Genomic DNA, 20,167 nt, shown 5'->3' on the forward strand with positions numbered 1-20,167 from the left:
CAGGTGATTATTCAAATTGCAAACTTTATTACGAAGTTGACAGTGTATAATATTCAACTTACGAGAACCAACCGAATACTGACTGGGGGGTTTCGTCAAATCACTTTTTAGTTTATTTTTGAAAGAAGACAGGGACGTCATATTTTGTGTGCCCCGATCCAAGTTGTTCCACAGCTCAAAGGCAGTAGGAAAGAAGCTATGCTTATATGCCTGAGTATTACATTTAGGAATATTAAAGAATCTCGGGTTCCTGAGAGGATAGTTCACATCAGTATTGACGAAAGATGTAACATAATCTGATAAGTAACCCGAAAGGTACCCATCAGTGGATTGGTACAAAAAAAACTAGACAAAGGGATGCCCCCGCACTCCATTTTAACACAGCTACCGCATAATGTTTGGTTGTCAGAACTGAATTCATTTATGAGAAGATTTTTGTGTCTGAGAGACAGATTTGATGCCCCCGCATGTATTTTCTGACATATATAAAAGTCAATTTATACTTACAAACTTTAATTCTTTAGAATGGCAAATTCCATGAAAATGTCAAATATTGAAAGAAATCAAAACCCTGATAATATGCACATCTTCAATTCATTTATAATCATTCTATTGGTGACATGTTTCTAGTTTTACTTGAAGCAGTTCAATATATGGTTACCATGTTGGTTTGCTTTTAAAAGAACATTTATTTTGGATAAAGAACGAAAAGTATTAAAGCCAGGTTCAATTTTGTTATTTTCATTAATTAAAGTTGTCTTTCTTGTTCATAATGATTGCGTAAAATGAAGCAAGAAATGTTCTTCATTTTCAATTCGCCCTGAGTGTACTTCCAGTTGACAGCAAGAAGAAGCAAGTTGCCCCCATAATTTACTTTTCGGGATTCTCCAGACTATTCCTTGGGTTTCTTTATGTTGCCTTTTTTTTGGTCTAAATATAAAAATAAAAATAATAAACCCATGCCATGAGAGTTTTGTGTGTCTAGAGTTCATGTTCTTCATTTTTTTTACTTATATACAAAACGATATTAATAACCATGTGAACTCACGGAAAGACGTGACCTCCCAAAATGGCCGACAAACACTGAAATGTGGTCGCCGAATTAGTTTTCAAAATGAGACATGTTTTGCACTTTTAATTGCATTGTGAATTGACAAAAACTGTTTAAATTTGTTTGATGTTTGGAAAAAACTCTTATTGGGTAGCTTGTTTTTGAACAATTTGGTCTATCAAAGCGTATATTGCATTCTGAAGAAGCGAACATGGCGTCTCCGAACATCAACGTCGAAAATATCGAAAGGAAAATGCGAGGAGTTTCTAACACCCAGGACAGCATTCAAAGCCTTTCGCTGTGGGCAATACATCACAAATCAGATGCAAAGCAAATAGTTGATATCTGGTTGAAAATCTTGAAGAAAGGTAATACTGGCTGTACTTGTATTCCTCGGCAGTGGCAGTGCACAGCCAAAAAACAAATATATTATGCCTACGAAAATAATAACAGGCATCTTATGTACATAGTTTAATTAATCAATAAGCGAGAAAAGTGTTTAAATGTATAGAAATTCATCTTTTTTTTTCTTATTGACTACTTGAGAAACTTTTGTCAATGCAAAATGCAACATCTCTATCTGTAGTCCAAATATCCTCTTATCCAGCAATTTTCCTCTTTTTTATTTGGATATTGTTGTGTCAGAATGTTGTGCCATACTTTTTTTTAATGTGAAGTCGCATGAGAGGAGAGTAAGCGGGGTTTGTTACTTCTAGTAAGGAACGGTAGCAGACACAATTTTGAAAATAGAAATCTAATAGAATATTTCATAATTCGAGTGGAAAATTACCATTTTGAAAACCCACAGAGAAAGGTACACATCGGAATCAGTTGTGGGTTTCGGACAATAGTTGGTACCAATTTTTGTGGTTTTCATGGGTAAACCAAACCTAGAATTCTGGTTTGCAACGAAAAAAAAGGAGATTCCTGTTGATGTGTTCATAGAAAATCTCAAAACCACAAATTCATGAATCAACAAACTTGTGCTTCTTCCCTACTCTATGAAAATTGGTATCCACTAATTAAAGAAATTTTACAGTATATAATTAATAGAAAAAAACAGTTGTTAATGATGCACTTACACATGTATACTTTGTACATGTTATAAACTTACTCTTCACCTCTCTCTGACCATTCCCACTTCTCCCAGATGTCTCCCTGAAAGAGAAGTCCTATCTAGCTAGTTAGCTGAAGTTGCTTGAGTTCGGTGTTCCACCAAATTTTTAAGGGAAGTTTTCCTCCAGGAAGTAATTTTCAAAATAAAAGTGTCCAATAGGATTTACTTTGGCACATTAAAACTGCTAAACATGTACATAGTGTGAGTAACTCCATGAAATGATTATCTGCATTTATTTTTTTCTTCCACTGAGACAATACGGAATTGCAAGGTAATTTTTGTCTACCACAAGAGTACATGCACTTCATGTACAAAATGTACATGCAACTTATAAATTGCTAATGCATTTGTCATATTCACATGTGCCCTGTGCAGGTCTGTATGTCAAAAGAAAAGGCCTTCAGCAGCACTAAGCTTGTGGTAAAAGGCATCTAAAATAGTGCTCGGAACCCTGGCCAGGGGCTAGGGCACTCTGCCAACAAAGCCATTGGGTTGTGTGCCTCAGGTTGTGGAATAAGGTACCCCTGGCATGCTACATGCTGGGGTCGTCAGGCCATAATACAGAAAATCTGGCCGCAAACCATGTGGTGCAACATGTTGGGAAAGATGCCACGTTCCTTGCACATTAAAGAACCCTTCTGTGGTATGCTATCCGAGTAGGAACCACTGGGCTCCACCAGTCAGACCCTACCCACCTCTCCCTATTTCCAGTGGCAATCAAAATTTGCAGACCCCATTATCCTTGTGTACTATCCCATTTTTCATTTCATCATCATTTCATGCTCTTTTTATCATCCATTTCATGGTCAGTGCCTGAATATAGCTGAAATATTGCTGCTCAGGTATTAATCCCACAACAATCAATCAATCATATTCACATGTTCATTGTATAATGTATATAGAAATTTCACAGTGCAGGGATTGAATGTAAGAAAATTTCAAATTGCTAATTTTACCAAGTATCAAAATATTCCACTTGCTATAATCTAAATTCCTTCAATATGTCCAGTTATTTCTTTCTTATACTTGTAAATTTTGCATTGGCATTTAGCAAGTATTTCCCCTTAAATTTGATAACTGCAGTAAAATTTGTATGTATAAATAACACCTAAAAGTACATGTACAATGTGTTTCAAATCCAGCAGATCAGGGGTTAAAATTTTTCAGACTTACAGAATAGGACATACAAAATGTACATATTAGTCTGTGGTCACTGATGTTATAAAGTGTTTAAATCAAATAATAACTGACTAATATACCTGGAAGTTCATGCTGACAGACAACATCTAATTTTTTTTATTTCTTTGTAGCTCAAACCAAACAGAGGCTTGCTTTATTCAATCTTTGTAATGACATAGTACAAAATGGAAAGAGAAAGAAAGCTACAATTTATATGGAAGTATTTAAAGGTGTCTTAAGGGAAGCTATAATTCTAGTTAGGTAAGTGCTTTTTCCACTCATTACATGTTACATTTAATTCACACCAATTTGAAGTAGTGAAGCTTTTTGTCACATAGGTCCAAACCATCTGTAGAGATATTCATTGTAGAAATTACAGGGATGGGATTTTTTTGTAGATTTGCTGGCTTGTAAATAATTTTTATTGGCCCACCACAGTGTGGGAAATCATTTTTTTTCACAACTTGCCATACTGGCTAGTGGAATATTGATCTTGCTAGCCAAATAGAAATTCAACTAGCCAATTTTTTTTTTTGTTTTTTGTCTGTACTATTATCTGTTTTCTACCTTTCTTTTTCTTTCTTCAACTATCTTTTCATTTGTTTCTAAATTTATCAAAAACTTTTCCATTTCCGAATATATTCCCTTCCGTTGAAGTTTTTCAAGTACTTAAAGTACTCCATTCCTGAACTCATATTTTAAAAATGAAATTACATTTCAACAGATTCATCATTATGAAACAAGAAAATGTTTATCATTTGCTTCTTGTTCAATTTTATTTTGACAATAAACAACTAATTTGCAAGGTAACATTTCATAAATTACCAAGATAATTTCATTTGACTACTAATAAGAGATCTGGACAGTCGCGTAGGTTTTGGCGCATCCGGTTTACCGGAAATTAAAATGGCAGATCGTAAACAATGCTTTACAAGTCAACAAAATTGTGCAAAATTCACTTGACATTTTCAAATTAAACTTCTTAATATGTAGGGAACATATTTTTAGCTCACCTAGCCAAAGGCCATGTGAGCTTATGCCATCACTTGGCGTCCGTCGTCATTGTGGACAAATTGTTAAAAATTATCTTCTCTGAAACTACAGGACTGACAGGGTTTAAACTTAGCATGATTGTTCCTTAGGGTGTTCTGCACAAAATGGCCGTTGGGATTTTTGACCCATGAAAAAACATGGCCACTGTTACTAAAAATAGAACATAGGGGTCAGATTGCAGTATTTTGCGAATAACTCAAAAACTGTTGCCTTTAGCAAATTGGCATGGGGTAATATTGTTCAGCATCATGAGATGGACCTAGGCCAAAATTTTCAAAATGATTGGTCAACTGATGTAGGAGTTGCGACCCCTGAAACAGTTTTTTGGCAATTTTCGCATGTGCAACTTTGAAAATCTTCTCAAAATCCATTGCACAGAATTCAATGAATGTTGGCATATATGTTCTGTTCCGCTAAGGTCTTAGCAGAAAGTTAACCACAATGAGATGTCATATAGTGTGTTGTAAAATAAAGTCAATCTCTTGTAACATGGTTTATTAGCATAATATATGTTGGTGAGACTTGACAGGTTTACATGGTCATAACGATCTAACTATAGTACCTCTCATCTTGTTGGTAAAAAGCTACAATAAATAACAAAATATTGTTTTACTTTTACTGACTGATAACCTTTAAGAATCATATATATATGCACATAATATCAATAATAATAATACGGTTGTCTCCAGTACATACTCCTGTATGTCAAAATATAGGACGTTTCAAAAATATGTAAACAATGGATATAAACAAAAAAGGCAATATGTAAGACGTACCTCGTAACCAACAGTAATACCCAATGACATATTTAACACAATTACACACAATAACGGTAAGTAAATGCTATGAAGATCTTCAAAAATAGCGATGTTCATGTGAAAATCACGTGTGTGAGATTGTTGTCTCAAAGACTACTAAAATACGCTTTGGTCACAAAAATATTAATGCATCATGAAAATATAAATATCATACATCAAAAATCTACTCACACTTTGGTTTACCAACGATCGATGCATGTAGAAAAGGTGGATATAATCTAATCTAGCAATCAAAACAAACTGACAGTTTTGACCGGAAACTCAAAAGTGAAACTGAAAGTAGGTTCAGTAGGTATAAAAGATAAATTTATCAGTGAAACGAATTTGGCACTGGTAAGTATGAAAACGTTACCAAAATATTTAAAATATATCAAAACATTAAGAAAAAATGATAAATCAGATACACAAAAATGAGAGCCGACATAAGGTTCCTTAGGGTATCCCACACAAATTGACCGTTGGGATTGTTGATTCATGAAAAAACATGGCCGCCATTACTAAAAATGGAACATAGGGGTCAGATGGCAGTTTTTTGCAAATAACTCAAAAACCGTTGCCTTTACCAAATTTGTGGCATGGGTAAAATTGTTAAGCATCATGAGAAGGACCTATGTTGAAATTTTCAAAACCATTCATTGACTAATGTAGGAGTTACGACCTCTGAAACAGTCTTTTTGTTGTTTTCTTTCACATGTACAACTTTGAAAATCTTCTCTAAAACCATTTAAGATCATTGAATGAAAGTAAGCATAATAGTTCTTTAGTGCATTGTGCTCAAAATGACTGTTGTGATTTTTAATCCATGAATAGATATGGCTGCCTATACTAAAAATGGAACTTAGGGGTCATAAGACAGGTTTAAAAAAAAATCGGAAATTGTTGCCTTTAGCAAAACTCTGGTTCAGGTCGTGAAAATGCTATGAAAAGCATTTCCTGCATTTGAAAATTTAGTTGATTTTAACTTAGCATGTCTCATTCCTCAAGTTTTTCAAATAAGCTAATGGTTAACCAGGTGAGCGATTCAGGCTCTCTTGAGCCTCTAGTTAATGTATAATGTTAAAGGATGTTTTAACTAAATAAGCTGTTGACTGGTGAACTGGTGACGGTTGCCAAATTGATGAGTGTAAGCTAATGAGAATGTGCCAAATTACACATCTACTCGTATTTGGCGAGCGGTGGTTTCCTACACTGCCACCAGCATTTTTACCAGCCTAGGGTTTCAGACTACTGGTTCATCATGGTTTACTGATATTAACTTGTTTAGGAATGTTAATGTGTTTTAATGAAGCTAATGCATTGCTATTTTTTCTTGCAGGGATGATACAATATCAAAGAATATAAGTAGGATTCTAAAGATTTGGAAAGAAAGACATGTTTTTCCCAAAGATTTTATTGCAGAAATAACAGATTTGTATGGTTTGTTTCAACTGCTAAGCATTAATCTAACTTTGTTTTAATAATTGAAATTTACAGTTATATTCAGATATTCAAAGCAGTATTCATGTATTGGTAAGAGGTTAAACCAGAAAACCATAAAACTCTTTGTGTACAATGTATATGTCAAAAGAAAAGAAGAAAGAATTTTGTGTTTTTATCAACATCTTATGTGTGGTACAAAAATGTATATATTGTTGGTGCAGTTTTGTAAGTTATTTTTAAGTTTTATGTAATTCAAGAGGCTTTTTTTTCAGAGAGTAAGGACACTTCTACACACAGTACACCAACATCAGTTGCCAACAACAGTTCATCTAGCACTCCTACAACCACTGCCACTTCTCAGTTAACCCCTAAAGCAGCCATTGTACAGTATCCTGTTAATATTGATCCAGAACTAATAGAAAACTTTAAGGTATAACAATTCAGGCTGATATGCAATTTAAAAGAAAACTTAAAGGTATAACAATCCAGGTAGGTAGGCAAACAAATAGAAAACTTTTAAGGTATTATGATCTAGCCAAATAGTAAATCTTGTACAAAACAATATGTAATAACTAATCAAAGAGCTTGTCATACTTTCCATGAAATATTTAAATGGTAAAAAAAATGGAGACAATGAACCATTACAAAAAGCATAACAAAATAAAGCTATCCACCTTTCAATGCAGAACAAAACTAGCATTGGAACTTTTACCGCTACTGGCCCTATTTGTAAAAAAGAAACAAAACTGTACAAGACTTCCAATCAGTCGTCTAAATAAAATGAAGGTAAAACTAAATACAAAATACATGTATATCACTGAAATGAGCAGTTACAACAGATGCATTTTGATTCACAATCCTCCGAAGAATGAATTAAATAAACCGATAAACATAAAAAAGACATTCCAAACAGTTCACTATTTCTAGTAACTATACACTAAAATTATCCCAAGGTAAGAAAACACTTTCTATGGTATTTTTTTTTTAAAGACAATCTACATGTACTTCTTGAAAAAACTTCAAGATCAAACAACTGTTCTGTATTTTAAGGTATAAAGGTATAATTGGTTTGAATATTTTCTTTTTACAGCCACAAACACTGATAGATAAAATCAACAACTACAAAAGATATGAAGCTGAAGTTGAATTGAAAAGAAAGCAGTTATCAAATATGAAGCTTGATGCATCAAGTACAGAGGCAATTAAACAGTTAAAAGGTGAGATGATTTCACGGTGGACCAACAATGAATAAAATATACAATACCTTTTTCAATGCAATTTGATAACATGTATGATAAGGTATTGTTTGTAAATTGCATGCAATAGCTAATATATTAGACAAATTAAACTGGCACTTTTGACTTACTTCACAGTAGTTAATTGAAAAGATTTTTTATCTCAAATTATTTACTAAAAATCTTACTTTACACATTACCAGGTAAGTAATTGGTAATTGAATAAAGAAAGTTTGTTATACTATGGTTTCATTTTAATTTGTGTGATACCAATGTTCATAGCTTTTGTGGGTAGTGTGGAACCACAAGGTCTAGAATCCAAGGAACAATAATCTTCATAGATGGATGTTTAAGTTCAGATTGACTTAGATATTCAATTTTATTGTCATTCAAGTGACACAGAGTTTAACAGCCATCTCGAGCAGTTGATATCCCTTCCCCTCATAATTGTTTAAATAGACACCAAGTTAATCGTTTATTAGCCCTAAATAGCCTTGGGACGTATGTCACTGTTGTTAAACCATATGTGTAGCAATGTGTATTTTCAGTCTTTTATGTCTTCAGTATCATGTTACTTCCATTCATAATTGTAGTTACTTATGTATGAAGGAATTGCAGTTTAAAGGCCTGTTGAGAAACACATATCCGTGCACAAAAAAATTCAATGCTTATAAAATTTCATTTTAATTCTTCAACGCATAAATTTCAGACAAAAACTGTCAAAAGTGTTTCAATATTTTAATGAGCCATGAACCATGAATTTTAGTACCCAATCTTTTTTTTTCCTCTGACCATGAAAACTGGTACCCAGGAAAGTAAACCAATCCACAGTAAATGTACATAACTGAAGTTCATATGAGTGGGATTAAAGTCTTATTATAAATTTTTAATTACAACTATTATTTGTGTCCCCCTCCCCTACAAAGTGGTCAGGGCATGTAGTCCAGTCATTTTGTCATTCCACGACAACCAGTTTCTGACATTTTTTTAAACACTTCGAGATATTGAACTGATTTTTTTGTATGTATATTGATGAAATACAGATCAAGTTTTGGTCCAGTTAGTTGATTTTTTGATGGAGTTGAACATAGAAAACTTCCTGTTTATGTTTGTTTTCCAAACTTTTTCTAAATGCTTTGAAATAATGAACTGATATTTAGTATGCGGGTTTACATTGATGAGTTGCACACAAACATTGAGTCCTGTTCAGGATTTTTGATGAAGTAATGCCCTTGAACTTTTTTGAAAATTTGAACTGCATGTATGTCATGCCAACACATCTTGTTTTATTAAGTATCACATTTCTGATGCATCAAATTAAAATCATTTTCAGACAAGGACAGTATAATGTTAGGTTTTTATTATTTTTACTTTCAGATAAAGCTCATGGTAACCAGTTCTCCAAACAATTTGAAGAGTCTTGTAGTAAATTGGAGGACTATGTGTCCAGTGCAAATAAAGACATCATAGAAAAGATGGCACTGATTGAAATGTTAGAAACTAGTCAATTATTCTATGAAGAACAATACAAAGAAGCTAAAATTGTAGCAAATGTAAGTACACAAATTGAGGTGTGAAAAAGAGGACATTTATTTCCATATTGATACTTCTGGCAAATCCAATTAAAGAAAAGTCAATGGTGTGAAGAAATTTTTACCTCTTTGAATAAAGAATATCAAAAAAGATAAAGTTTTCTTAAAAAATCTCAAATTGAGATATTCCTCAAATCTCCTGAGTTTTTTCCTCAAATGTCATCTAATTAATATGCTTGATATTAAAGATTTGAAGAATATCTGAATTGGAGGTTTTTATTATGAAATCGATGCAGAATTTGCAAGAACCATTTTATTGTAAGGAAATTTCATGTTAAAAGATATGCTTTAATACTACACACAAAGATGCAGGTGTAATGTATTTTGCACCTATCCATCATTGTCATAGCATGTTGCTTCATGGATAGCGCCAAATTTTTTGATAGATTTCCATCAAACTTGAATGGTTTAGTAGCAATAAAAGCTGGGATGGGATTTATTTGCACGTAATTTTACAAGGGGGGAGACTTGGTAAATCTGTTTTTCAACTCACGAATTTCCTCTAAATATTTAACATTATTTTTTGCATACTAATAATGATTAGAAAGAATGGTGGTTAGTAGTAGGCAGCTGGGTGTCATGTAGATATTTAAAACTAATTGGAGGCATTTCATGACTTTTTAACCAGTGTCATATATAGACATTTGGTTTCTCCATCTCATAGAGTGTTTTATTTATTAATTGTGAATACTTCACAGGCATATAAAAACTTTGGCACAAGAATCAACAATCTTCGGAAAAGACTGGAAGATTTAGTGAAGTCATTACCTAGTCCAGTTCCCTCTCCTTCCAGGGATGCCCCTTCTCCTGGAAATACCCCCCCTGAAGAGACATTAGATAACATAGAGTCTGTAGATATGGACATTGATGATGAATCATCCAGCATAGTTCGTAAGTTGACAAAGTTTTCAAAATACTGTTATTGATATAATAAAGCAGGTACATGTATGACCTTAAAGAGAACCAAACTAAATATTGCAGTCCATAATACAGTGAAACTTGTGTGAACCAAACTGAAGAATTTAGATGGCTTAGACGTATGTTTAATTCATTTAGCATATTCAAAATACATTACAACTAATTTAAAGTAAATGGAGACACTTCAAAAAGTGTTTGGTTTAGCCAGGATTAGACCGGTTTCACTGTACTTTTTTTGGTCATTTATCAAGGTTTATTTATATCCTACCTAGTAGTTACAATAAAACAATTTTTGAAGAGGCTGAATGCTGAAAAACAGTGGCTATACATCTTCATACTATGTGTACTAGTTTTCATAGCGGAGATTCTCTCCTTTTTTTTTGTGGAAATTTAGTGCTCATCATTTTGGCCAGTGACAGATAATGTTCATAAATGATACTAAATTGCCTATTTTATTTTTCAAAAAAAGTAAACTACTAAGCCTCACTAATTAACATTTGCCACATATCGAAGGTAGTTTTGACATTGACTGCAGAGAGGGATTTATTCGATTTTATTACTAATTAAACACCCCTTCAAAAATTTCAGTGAGAATGTCAATTAATCTATTATCAGATGTAAATATTTATCGAGTGAATTGAAATTGACAGGGGTCATCAGTAACTCTACCCTGCCATATGCATGTGGCTGAATGCAATGTTTAACACTTGACATATTATCCGGGATGATGATTTTTCCATTTTTTAGTAGAATTCTGCTATTTCAAATCCAGATTTTACTGTTACGATTTACCTTATAAAAAATTTTTTTTCCTATTCCCCAAACAATTTTATTTCCATCAGATACTGTTGATTTGTTGATACCAATTTTCGTGGATCAGGGAAGAAACAAAAGTTCATGGATTCTTGAATTCATGGTTTTGAAGTTTTCAGTATACACATCAATGGGAACCTACTTTTCTTTGGGAACCAGATTCCATGGTTTGGCTACTCACAAAAACCACAAAAATTGGTACCCCACGACCAATAGGACTTTCACAGTAGTGTCTAAAACACCTTGAAGTGCTTGAATTGACACCATAAAGGGTTTTTGTTAACACTTATCTAATTGCCATGTGACTCCAGGTGGAAAAATTTGTAAATAAATAGGAAATTTCTCTAGTCTAAAAATAGCACACATGGTAAGGAAATAAACTTGATGGAAAAAAAAAATTATAATTACTGATTGGCTCTCGTGATACATGCTTGATCTAAATAAATCCTTTTTCCTGATATCAAGCAGGGAGTTCGAAATAGAAATCTTAATTTTCCTCTCAAGGAACCTCACAGGCTGCACTTTTCAACAATTATTACAATTTTATGAATTATAGTGAATTGATGGAGAACAATGAGAAGCAATACTACACAATATATTTAATTTGGCTTTTAATTCCTTCAATGAATTTTTATCATAATAAAAAAAGTTTTTCAACATTAAATATTTTAGTTTTAGGCTCTTTTTTCTTCAGATTTTGTCAGTTTCTGCTTTGTTTGATTGGTCTCATCAAAGATTAAAGGAACATTATTTTTATTTATGGTGCAATCCTTGAGCTAATATGATTTTTGTGCCCCTACACTACACAGATAGGGACATGGAAATATTGGTGTCAGTGTGTCTGGTTGTGCCATACCCCAAAGGAAGGTTGGGATTTATTCTGACAAATGTCTAATTGCTGTATTATTTGAATGGTGCATCCATACTTGACCCAACTATTTATGGAAAGACCTCTGTGGACATATCAAACTTTGTACTGTGAAGTACTATTTATACACCTGTAAAAAATGGGACGTATTATGGCATAGCATTGTCCGTCTGTCCGTCGTCAACACTTTCGACAATAACTCGAAAACACTTTCACCAACTTTTATGAAACTTTGGTAATTGTTCATATCTATTGATGTAAGCTCCCTTTCGATTTTGATAAATTAAAGATTTTTCCTTTCCGTGTTATGAATTTTTATACTTAAAAAGGGGGATTTTCAAGTTTTTGGACAATAACTCGAAAGCACTTTCACCAACTTTTATGGAACTTTGGTGAATTGTTCATATCTATTTATGTAAGCTTCCTTTTGATTTTTATTAATTTCAGATGTAACATTTCTGTGTCATGAATTTTTATACTTAAAAAGGAGGGATTTTTAAGTTTTCGAACAATACCTTAAAAACACTTTCACTAATTTTTATAAAACTTGTTCATATCTATTGAAGTAATCTCCCTTCTGATTTGTATAAATGTCAAATTTTACATTTCTGTAATGTAAAGTTTTACTCTTTTAAAAAAGTCGGAAACGGCCAAGGAAATTCGTTGAAAAATTTTTGAAAACAGACCATTTGTTACAATAGTGCCAAATTTTTTTGTACATTAATTTACCCTTTATTTGGGGGGAATGGGGGGGGAGGGGGTGACAGGGCTCACAGCATTTCTATTTTCATTTTCATATTAATACATTGAAAGCATAAGGACAAGTTAAAAGGGCAACTACTGTATCATGTGCTTAATGCACAGCTCTTTATTCTGTAAAATGGTTTTGTGTGACTTTTATTATTCATAAATTTGTAACTGGAAATGAAACATTTAAAAAAATAATTGAGTAGAAGAAATTTTGTTTTCTTCTTTAAGTCAAGATAGAATTAAAGAAATTTTTAAAAATTGAAAACATGACATTTTAATAATTGTGTCTGATAGACCTTAATAATGTCCTTGTTTTTTACATTACTTTCAGCCAAATCAGCTGTTGAAACTTCAGCAGTAGTTATGGATGGAGCTGAAGACAGCTATGAACCTGGGTCAGATCCATTCCTACCTTCGCAGACACAGTTTTCACAACCCTTTAATGGTTTGTTCTTGTATTTTTGTATGATTTTATGTTAAGTTTTTGGGGATACAAGTTGTAAATTTTTGGAATAACCACAGTATGAAGTAATGCAGATAATTTTCATGTATTTTGACTTGGAATTGATGTGAGGATAATGAGTCAAAGACTATATATAACATATTACAGTCACCTACAAAATATAGAGGTGTTTAGATACCCCATTAGCCACATAGATGGCTGCCATTTAAATCTTATGAACTGACATCTACTGTTGGAAAGTAATTTGATAGTTCTGATATTATATATGGTTTCAAACATGAAAGTAGTGATTTTATACTTAAACGATATCTTTCTGTTTACACTAGATGGAAATGCTCTGCAGAATATATCAACGCTGATGTCAGGTCAACAGAATATGACTTCTGTCAATCAAGGCAACTCATACAATGGTCAAGATCCACGGAAACCTGTCAGTGGTGAAATTCCAGTGTATAATCCTCCCCCAAAGATTAATGCTCTTAAAGTTTTATCCAAATCAGAGGAAGGGGGAAGCACCCCTGTGAAAGATGAAGGCAGCTCAACACCCGTCATGGATGAGAAACAAGACTCGCCACCACCTTCTAAGCATCAAAATCCCATTGACTTTCTTACACAGATATTGGCAAATACAGCAAAAACTACTGCTTCTGGTTCTAATTTTTTGGCGAGTCTGTCTTTGTTAACAAACACTGTGAAAACACAATTTCAACAGAAAAAAGAAGACACAACTATGACAAACAGTCAACCAATTATGTCAGAGCAAGCTGCTGGATCCTGGGCAGAATGGAAATCACAGAATCAACCAACACCAGTGGCACCTCCCACTCCAGTAGGGCCACCACCTGGTCCTGTTCCTCCCGTTATACCACCTCCAATGTTCCAACAAATGCCGCCACTATCACAGCCACCACCTATTGGGACACAACCATCAATGTCTGCTACTCATATAACAGCTTCTTCATCTCAGAACCATTTACCGACATCTCCCCCTATCTTGTCTACATCTGTAAATCAGCATCCTTATGCACCAGTATCAGCACCACCATTTAGGCCTATGAACCCGCCACCACGCCCGGCAGAACCTTGGAGACCTCCAACACTACCCCCTGTACAAAGACCCCCAACATTCCCTGGGTATGGGGGAATTGGAGTAGGAGACCATCTCTCGTCACCACCATGGCGACAGCCACCCCCAATATCTCAGACTCCTCCATCACAGCAACATGAGGAACAACTGCCATGGGATGATTATCAAGGACAGGATAGTAATCTTCCTTCACCTACTGCACCAATAGCTCCCCCAGTTCAACCTAAAGGCATTTTGAGAAACAGAAGTTCCAGCTTACGGGAAGTTCCTTTAATAAATGACAATATGGCAATAAACCCAGAGCCTCCTGCTGAACCCCCAAGTCCTGTTGAAGGACGTAACAAATTTATGAGACAATTTTCAGACTCTGCTGGAGGAGGACAAGTTCAGGATGATCACAGGGAGTTTTTAGAAAAACTGAAGCGTAAAACAACAGGGGGTCCAAACTTAGTTTCTCCTCCGGTTGTTGAGGATTCACATAACAATAAAGCAAGAATGTTTGCTACTAACAGATCTCGACCAAATCTGACCACAATAACACCTGTAGATTTTGGTGATCAACAAATGAATAATAATATGATTCCAGAAAATGAAACTGAAAATGGTGCACTAGAGGAAATAAACAATGACTCATTGAATGCTTTGTCAGCATACACAGAGCAGGAAGGTGAGGGAGTACCAGAAGAGGGAATGGAAGGGGTTGGTGAGGAGCAGGAGGAATATCAGGAAGAGGTGCAGGATTATGAACACACTGTTGAAGAGGAAGAACAATATGATGAGAGACCTTTCAATCATCGATTGACTCCTAGGGACTATAGACCCCCATTCCATCGTCATCCTCGACCTCCTCCACCTCATGATCCTTACTTTAGACCAAGATTTCCTCCCCGTTTTGAGCCCCCATTCAGAAGAGAACCATATCCTGATCCCTACAGGGAACCTTACGGTCCTCCTAAAAGACCTTATAATGATTATCCTCCACATTTTAGGAGACCACCTCCTTTTCATCGGTACTAATGATAGATATTTTGTTGTTATGACAAGAGGATAAATATGCAGAGAAATATATCTAGGGTATTACTATCAAACTTTAATGTATGTAAGTATTATTTTTCTTTTTTTCTTAATTTTCCATAATGATAAATTTCAACTTTTTAAAATCATGATTTATAGTTTGTTTCATACTCTTACTCCTTGATTGTAGCTTGTGATGATGTTTGTAAATTTCTCTGCATAATTACCTTCTGATCAATTGTTATGACATTATATGTCATTGGTTTGTTGGTAGTATGAAACTGTTGTTAATGATGTTGGTGAGATTTATTGTCATTTCACGAATTGTGTTCATAGGGCATGCATGGTTTAGATAAACATTGATCAAAGGGAGACAATTGTGTCCTGTTACTGTACAGAATTTGAAACATGTTAAAATTATGAATTAGGAACATTTGAAAAGATTCATAGAGTAAAATATTCTTTGAAAGGAAGTTTGTTAAGTAAACATTTTAGGTTCAATGCCCTAGCCATTTTTTGGCTTGGTTTCTTCTTTTAAGTTACCTAACCTTATTTTCTTAATTGCAGTAAATGCAGTTCAGAATTTTTTATTATCTGTTATGCAGCTTATGTATGCAAGAGGTATTTTGTGGTGATTGTTTGATAGTGCTTATAAAATCCAGGTCTGAGAATGATAATATGTCTTATGTGTAATTGGTAATGTTAATGTGAGTTCTTTTAATGTGCAACATGATAGAGGTTGAACATAAAATTTTTACAGAATTTTATTTTCTTTATGACTACACCTCTTATTATGTCAGTACCTGGGCCTGTGTTCAGAAATATCTATGTGAATAAATTTCCCTTAAATCTTTTATTTCCAGTAATTAAACTGGATTTACAGATTTCATTATGAATTGATGATGCCAGGGGAAATGCTTGATTTGAGAGTTTTAAGATAAAAATGGGCCCACAAACTGGAAGTATGGTGACTCATTAGCATTCTTGTTCATGTGTTTGTGGAATTGTACTAGTATCCACTTCGATGCTCTAAGTGTATTTTTTTTTTAAATGATCCCAACACACACACAGACACATAATTCTTTATAAGATATTAAGGTTATTGCATGAAAATCGACCTTAGACATTTGGTTTTTGTGCAAAAAACTTTAATATTAGGCAGCAACCATTTTATTTTCTGGAAAGGTGGGATGAGATGACAAAGAAAGATAGTTTTCATTAGAAAAATTTTGTTTTTGGTTGACCCTATAAAAATTACCAGTTAGTTTAGCTCAAGGTAAGAAAAAGTTTGTCTCCATAAAAAAAATTCATAGCCCCCCCCACCTGAAAAATGAAATGATTGCTGTGTTAGTTGATTGATCTGTATAAAATGTTATAGCAAGGTTCCAACCCACAAATGGAATGGTGGTATTGAGGATATTGAGTTGGGGTATTGCCCCAACCGTTTTGGAATTGGGGGCCTGAAAGGGGTAGAAACATGCATTTCCTAGAGGTAAACTGTACGACTTTAGTAAATCTTTTCGAATGTCTTATTTTTGTGTATTTTATGTCACAAAGGTCTGACTGGGATTTATCATAGAGCAAAGATTTAAATGGTTCACTAATGAAACCAAAAAAAAAAAAGAATTAGCATTTTCCTGATGTCTGGACAATAAATTGACAATCTAAAAAACGGATTTCTTTGAAATTATACCACAAGGTGGCATATCATCAAGAAGACCAAGACGAATTCTTGGTATAATTACGGACCACAACTAAGCATTTTCCTGATTATTCTTATGGACAATATTTTGTGTACAAGTAAATGAATCATTTTTAAATATTGTACCCACGAAAGGAAGACTGGGATTTATTTTGGTGGTTGTGACATAAGACATCTAAGAATGAATGAGGGCAACAAGTGACCAGAAACAACAACTTTCATGATTTCTAGATTGTAAATTAATCTCTTTAAAATTGTACCACTTAGTGCCATACCCCAAAATGTAGGCATGGGTGAATCGGTAGGTCGTTACTGGAACCATTTAAAATTAGTAACCCCAAAGGACCAACTTGGATTCTTACCCTGTGCTAAATGTCTAATCAGAATCAAAATTCAAAGCTGTATCAAATTATAATGGTGTGTCCATACTTGACCTAACTCAGTCGACCTCTGATCGTTCATAGTTGCGCTCTGCGAAGCATTTTATTTTACTTACCGTAAGATTTAGATAGAATTATAAAATTTTGTAAGCAAAAAATGAATGTAGATCAATGACAACTGCCCCAAAATACAAAAAAAAAAAAAGAATTCATTCCTATTGGAGTGCCAATCTTGAATTGGTGCCATGGTAGTCTCAACAAAGCTCATCCTATGGAAACTACTGAACCAAAATGTGCATTAGACTTGGACCAACTTTCCCCAGTATTTTGTTTACTGAAAATAACTCACGAGTTGATGCTGTAATTAGGCCAATTAAATCAAATTTTTGTTCAAAGATTAATTCCTGACAATATGCACATCCCGATATGGAAATTTAAAATCCCATTAAATCCATTAAGTTTCATAACAATCCTACAAGTCGTTGAGGAAGAGTTGCGAACTACGCATTAGACCAAGTTTTGCTGAAAAAACGCTCGAGTTTAACAGCCGTCGTTTATACCATTTTTGTCCAAACATAAATCCATGCCAGTATGCACATCTCCATCTGGTTTTGTTACATCCTACAAAGTTTCGTAACAATGCTACAAATTGCTTAGAAAATAGTTTGGATAGTGTAATTATCAGGAATAAGTCATATTCTGTTGTGTTGTCAACAAAAGAATAGATGTGTTTGGTGTTTTAGAAATGGCAGCAAATTGTTTCAAAAATGCATAGTCTGTCCACCATAAAAGTTGCGTCCAGTACGAATCATATGTCTACATTGGTCCCTGAACAGGCTGCGGGGTTATTGGATCCGTTAGGGGCAACAGTCTAATAAATCTTGTTGTCGGGGCCTTTCAGACCTTACTTCAAGGTGTGTGTACACTTGCTGAAGACCTTTTGGTGATCTCGAAGTATTTACTATTTTTATTAAGGTTATATAATGATGCATTTGTTCGTTTTGTTCTTTTCTCCTGTTTCAATAGCTTTGGGATGAGCACTCATTCTAAGTTTTGATCAATTCGGACGTAATTTTTATGTCCCCGCAAAAGATTTTTTTGGGGTGGGGGTAAATAGGTTTCGCCTTGTCCGAACTGTTTTCTAAGCAACTTGCAGCATTGTTATGAAACTTTGTGGGATGTAATATAACCACTTGGAGATATGAGATATGCATACTGTCAGGAATTTATGTTTGGACAAAAACTGTAGAAATGATGGGTGCTTAACTTGGGCGTTTTTCAGCAGACCTTGGTATCCTGCGTTGTCCGGCACTCCTCAACGACTTGCAAGATCGTTATGAAATTTGATGGGGTGTTAACATATCCTTTTAGGATGTGCATATTGTCAGGAATTAACGTTTGAACACACATTGTAGTAATGACGACCGTTGGTACATCTACATAGGCATTTTTCAGCATAAGTTGGTCTGCGTTGTCTGCTCCTTAATGACATGCAGGATTGTTGTGATACTTCATGGGATGTTAAATTACAATATTGAGATGTGCATATTGTCAGGAATTTGTGTTTGAATAAAACCTGGAGAAATGATGACCGTCGGAACTCAGGCATTTTCCAGCAAAACTTGGTCTGATGCGTTGTCCACAACCCCCTTACGATTTTCAGGATTGTTATGAAACTCAATAGAGTGTCTGTGTCGCATATGACCATGAATTTGTCATATTCTGTTATTGTGTTGTCAACAAAAAGTGGTACAGATTGCTGTTTGAAGTTGGGTGTTTTAGAAAGGGCAGCAAATTGTGTGTTGAACGTGCTTAGTCTATCCACTATAAAATTGTGTTCAAAATGTCCACATTGGTCCCCAAATGTACAGGCTTCAATAGGGTGTGGGGTATTAGTCTTGTTAGGGGCAATGTCTGGTTTATCTAAGTCGAACACGAGGTATACTTTTGTAATTCAAATCCGAGATAATCGGAGTTTTCCAGGTGCAGTTTCCCTTACATGAGATAACTGTGTAATAATTTTATTCGAATAGAAAGACTGAATTTTGTCTATAAATTCTGGGGATGTAATATCAAGTGGTTGATTTCAATATTTCCATTGATCAACCATTTTGATCCATGAAGGGAGATTTGAATTAAATACGTCAGGATCAATTAAATTTGGGAAACACCGATATAAAAGGTGTTATAGCATATAATCTCAAACAATACGAACTGTCTTTTGACAAAATAAGACCAACTAAACAAAACAAATAAAAAAACAAAAACACGCACACGAAAGATGAAAATAAGTCAAGGTAAAGCTCGAACTAAAAACCTTTCTTTTATAATGAAAAACTACATATCAACGGTGTCTTAAAAAGCTACATAAGATTAAATTTTTCTTTGTTTTATTTTTAACCAAGAAGTTACATGTTCACCTAAAAGCTCCTTGCCAACCATTTTATTCTTTTAGGTGATGAGGTGTTTTTTTTTTCAAATCACTACGTAAAGGTTACAGACCACCAATTCAACCAATGAGCATTTGGAACGTACGCAAAAATAGTCATACGCAGAAATTACCCCTGTTCCTCATAGTGCTGTGAAAAAAGTTCTCATCTTATTTAAAAAATTTAAACAGTTTCTGAAAGGAAAAACATTTCTGTACATTTTATAGGTGCATTTTGCTTCTTGTGATGTGAAGCCTAATCTCCATAATGATTTCTAAA

At 34.1% G+C, this 20,167-nt stretch overlaps 1 protein-coding gene across 1 annotated transcript; it reads left to right on the forward strand.

The window, feature by feature from the left end:
- The first annotated feature begins 1,046 nt into the window (after positions 1 to 1,046).
- Positions 1,047 to 16,139, forward strand: LOC148622870 (uncharacterized). Its single transcript, XM_088573150.1, has 9 exons — positions 1,047 to 1,419; positions 3,479 to 3,608; positions 6,534 to 6,634; positions 6,910 to 7,067; positions 7,728 to 7,854; positions 9,250 to 9,425; positions 10,163 to 10,355; positions 13,145 to 13,258; positions 13,603 to 16,139. Exons 1-9 carry the CDS (start codon positions 1,263 to 1,265, stop codon positions 15,378 to 15,380), a joined length of 2,934 nt encoding a protein of 977 aa, XP_088429276.1. The 5' UTR covers positions 1,047 to 1,262; the 3' UTR covers positions 15,381 to 16,139.
- The last annotated feature ends 4,028 nt before the right edge of the window (positions 16,140 to 20,167 follow it).

Source organism: Perna viridis, chromosome 3, assembly GCF_037379345.1.
Source record: "Perna viridis isolate PV_CMFRI_1.1 ecotype Kerala chromosome 3, ASM3737934v1, whole genome shotgun sequence".
NCBI lineage: Eukaryota > Metazoa > Mollusca > Bivalvia > Mytilida > Mytilidae > Perna > Perna viridis.